This window comes from Calidris pugnax, unplaced genomic scaffold (assembly GCF_001431845.1).
Source record: "Calidris pugnax isolate Ruff unplaced genomic scaffold, ASM143184v1 scaffold211, whole genome shotgun sequence".
Taxonomy (NCBI): domain Eukaryota; kingdom Metazoa; phylum Chordata; class Aves; order Charadriiformes; family Scolopacidae; genus Calidris; species Calidris pugnax.
The window spans coordinates 10,648,934-10,653,286 of NW_015091083.1; the positions used below are offsets into that span (position 1 = coordinate 10,648,934).

General features: G+C 44.9%; 1 protein-coding gene across 1 annotated transcript; it reads left to right on the forward strand.

Annotated features, from left to right (window-relative positions):
* The first annotated feature begins 627 nt into the window (after positions 1-627).
* Positions 628-2,477, forward strand: ZBTB42 (zinc finger and BTB domain containing 42). Its single transcript, XM_014957480.1, has one exon. The coding sequence runs from the start codon at positions 637-639 to the stop codon at positions 2,059-2,061; it is 1,425 nt and encodes a 474-aa protein (XP_014812966.1). The 5' UTR covers positions 628-636; the 3' UTR covers positions 2,062-2,477.
* Positions 2,478-4,353: the final 1,876 nt, after the last annotated feature.

Here is a 4,353-nt window from a genome sequence, read left to right on the forward strand (position 1 = left end):
CCCCCCAACCCGCGTAACTTCCTGCATGCGGGTGCGGGGGGTGCGGGGCGTTTCTCCTTTCCCCGTCCCGCTCCTTCCCCGCAAAATAAGCGCCGCTCCCCCAGCGCCAGCGCGACTGGTTTGTTGTGATTTGGGTGCATAACGACTGAGGATAAAGTTTAAATGTGTGTGTGTGTGTGATGTGGGTAACACGCTTTATTAAAAGATGCCCCGAGTTTGCCTTGCTGGGAAGACAGCCTGAGAGTTTATGCTGTTGTTTTGGGGGTTTTTGTTGGTTGTTTTGGTGTTGTTTTATTTTTTTTTTTTAGTGTGTGCTTTCCTCCTTTTAATTATATTAACGTGCTCAGTGGAAGAAACAAAGGTTGGAGGGGCTGCTGCTTTACTAGTTTTTTTGTTTACTTACAGTCAAGTTTTTCCTGTTCGGAGCAGGTGTTTTTCCCCCCCCCCCCCCCCCCCCCCCCCCCCCCCCCCTCCCCAATAAAACTATTACAGACAATTAACAGTGAACGTTATCTCCAAGGCTGTTTCTTTGGCTTGTGTTACCCCAAAGCCTATCTGTTTGTTACAGCTGCTAGGAGGCTTTAGTTTACAGTAGCATTCAAGTTTTTCCTGTTTTGAACAGGTTATGAAGGAAGAATGGAGTTTCCAGACCATAGCCGCCAGTTGCTGCAGTGTCTGAGTCAGCAGCGTCACCAGGGCTTCCTGTGTGACTGTACTGTTTTAGTTGGAGAAGCTCAATTCAGGGCTCACAGAGCCGTCCTCGCCTCTTGCAGTATGTACTTCCATCTTTTCTACAGGGACCAGTTAGACAAAAGGGATATTGTGCATCTGAACAGTGACATTGTCACGGCCCCTGCCTTCAGCCTGCTGCTGGAATTCATGTACGAGGGGAAGCTGGAATTCAACAGCCTCCCCGTGGAAGATGTGCTGGCTGCGGCGAGCTACCTTCACATGTATGACATTGTGAAAGTCTGCAAGGGCAAGTTGAAAGATAAAGAGTTGGGTTCGGAGGAGAAGGCGAGCGAGGAGGCGGTGGCGGGTTTGGAGAAAGGGGAGCGTTTTCTAGACCCCGTCCACGAGTTCGACCCGGGAAACAAACCCAAATTCGGCATCGGGGAATACGAGAGAGCGGCGGGCAAAGAAAAGGTCAGCAGCCACCCCGCCTGGTCCTCTGATCATCTCAGTGTCAGCTCCGCGCCGACGGAGGCAGAACCGTGCGCCGCAGCAGCTGGAAAAACAAAGGCTAATGTCAATAGTTCCACAGGACCTTTGTCCCAAAGGTCTGTTAACCATCCCCTGGCTCCCAGCGATGGGGACTGCGCGCTGGATTTGTCTTTCAAACCCGTGCCGGGGAGAGATTCCTTACACCCCTCCTATGTCTTTGGACAGCTGGCTTCCGACAGCCAGCAGCAGGGTACCCAGCCACTTGTTAAAGACGAACAAGACTTGCTGTCAGATCAGGAGGACGGCGGCGAAGCCGGCAGTCCGGAGAGTCAGCATTTTGGGAATTCAGCCAAAAGCTTAGTGACAGGGTTAGGACACATGTTCGCGGGGAATGGCAGCTCTCATGCCCGGGAGGAGGATATAGATCAAGAGAGAGACGAGAGCGAGGACGACATGGATTCATCAGATATCTCCTCCTCGGGCGTCCTGGTGCCTCCAGGCCATATCTGCATTTGTCCCCTCTGCAGCAAGGTGTTCCCCAGCCCCCACATCCTCCAGCTCCACCTCAGCTCTCATTTCCGTGACAAGGACGGCTCCCGGACCCGCTTGTCCCCCGACGGGTCCGTCCCGACTTGTACCCTCTGCGGGAAGACTTTTTCTTGCATGTACACCTTAAAGAGGCACGAGAGGACTCACTCGGGGGAGAAGCCCTACACCTGCGGCCAGTGTGGGAAGAGCTTCCAGTATTCCCACAACCTCAGCCGCCACGCCGTGGTGCACACCCGGGAGAAACCCCACGGGTGCAAGTGGTGCGAGAGACGCTTCACCCAGTCCGGAGATCTCTACAGACACATCCGCAAATTTCATTGTGGCCTTGTAAAGTCCTTGGTTGTTTGAGACATCCGATTATTTTTTTTAATTTTATTTTATTTTTTTAATTATTTCCCACCACCCTTTTAAAACAAAACAGGGAAAAAAAAAAAAGGCAGCATCCGAATTTTAATTTTTTATTCCCCTCCCACCCCCTCCTTTATTTTATTTTGGTGATATTCACTTCAGGTATATGATCTTTAAAAGATGCAGAGGTATACACTCCAAAGGCCTTTTAATGCAATCCCTCCACCTCCCCCCCTTCCCCTGCCACCCTCCCTGCCCAGCCCTGTCCTTTAGGTCTTCTCTCGCGCACCCATGTTACATTATTAATGTGAAATGAGCTAAGTATTTCTGCAGTGATTTAGCATCTGTTTTCAGGCTGGAAGTACTTGCTTCGTGCTTCATGGTTTGTTTTTTTTTTTTGGTTGAGTTTTGGTTTTTTTGGGTTTTGTTTTGTTTGGTTTTTTTTGGGTTGGGTTTTGTTTTGTGTTTTGTTTTTTTTCTCAGTTTGAAAAAAGCTTATCAGCAAATTCTGCAGAAAAAATTTGGATTCCATTAAGCTCCCCTCATGCTCTCTGCGTGTTGCGTAGAAACATCCGAAGAGATGAACTATGATTTAAATACATTTCAGCATAGAGGAACTTGTCTGCATATCCCAGAGTAAGCGGCCACACTCTGATTTTCTCAAGCCAGATGAGATCTTAAATTGGCCCAAATTATAGGGGGGGTTGAGGATCCCTGGCTGCATCTTTGGTACTGGTCATTTTTGTGTTCTCTTTATTATATTGGAATAGTCCTGCAATGGGTCCTAAAATCTGAATGAGAAGGTTTTGCTTTGGGACTTGACTTAAATTTTCCCTTCCCACCCTTTCCTGCCCCGTGGACCTGCTGAAAAGCTGCTTTTGAGTATAAAACGTGGATGGAAGATCCTCTTTCTGTCTGCAGCGTATTCACTCCCGCAGTTTTGAAGGATGCGAGCTAGGACATACCTAAAATCACCTAATACGTGAATATTTTCATTCCCATATGCACACCCAGGGGCTGATCCTGTCCCCTTTTTTGGGGGGGACAGCAGCCCGAAAGCGGATAAATAACCCCTCTAGATATCAGGCTCCTGGGGTGCCTTAGTCCAAGGTAACATATCGTGTGTGTTAAGGGTTGCCCTGCCATCTTGTCTGAAAAGTTTGCTGCTACGCTGAAATCAGCAGCTCAGAATTACTTTCATTAATATTTCCTTTTATTTTTTTATTTTTAATTTTTTTTTTTTGAAGAAGTTGGTCATTCCCTCTGGGTCAGATCCAGTGCAATCATCGGTGTTTGGAAGGGGCAGTGTGAAGATAAACTGCTGGAGGGAAAATGTGGCCAAACTTTTACCCCCCCCCTGTGTCCCACCTTTTCAGGGAAGGTTTTGGGGTATTTTTAGGCGTTTTGTTTGTTGTTTTTTTGTTTATTTGTTTTTAGTTTGTTGGTAAACTGAGGCTGCCTGTGACTATAACCCCTTTCACTCCAAATAACTCAATTACTTGCCTAATAGAAGGGCATCCTTTGGTCTGTGCATGTTGGTAAATACAGGATTATTCCCTGCCAGTCAAATTACCCATTCAAGGTACACATACATGGGACTGAAATAATAATAATAATAATAATATCTGAGGGTTTTGAATGTCGTTCTGCTGCGTTAACGTTGCTTCACCAGCTTTCCTGACACTCCTGGAGTTGTTTTGTGAAACTTAAGCGTTTATTTTCAAATGAATTTTGAAGCACTGAGTTAGATTATGTTTAAAAATTGTGCTTAAAATACTGTATTTCATCTTATGAAGAAAAAAAATTTCCCAATGCCTTCCCCGTCTGGTCCAGAAACTGAGCACTACCTACATAAATAATATGGGATTGATTTTTTTATTATTATTTTATTTTTAAATAAGTACTTCCTCTTTTTAAAGAAAATCAGGATATACTTGTTACAGCCTCCTCTTATTATTCATCTCTTAAACTATGAATGTACATGTAATGTGAAATTTTGCTTCTATTTATAGTTTTGGGTTTTGTTGTTTTCAGTCTAATTTCTCGACTGTAAAATATTTTTGCTGAACCTGTTACATATGAAAGTTGTGGGAGAGTACTGTATCTTGAACATAAGTGGCTTTGGTACTGTGGTCTTATTCTACTTAATCAGTTTTTTTTCTTTTTTTTCTTTTTTTTTTTTTCTTTTTGCTGTGATTGGAAATAGCACTGAACAAAATCTACTAAAATTAAGTTATTTTTCTTTCTACTAAAATTAAGTTATTTTTTTTCTCCTGAAGATACTTGATATAG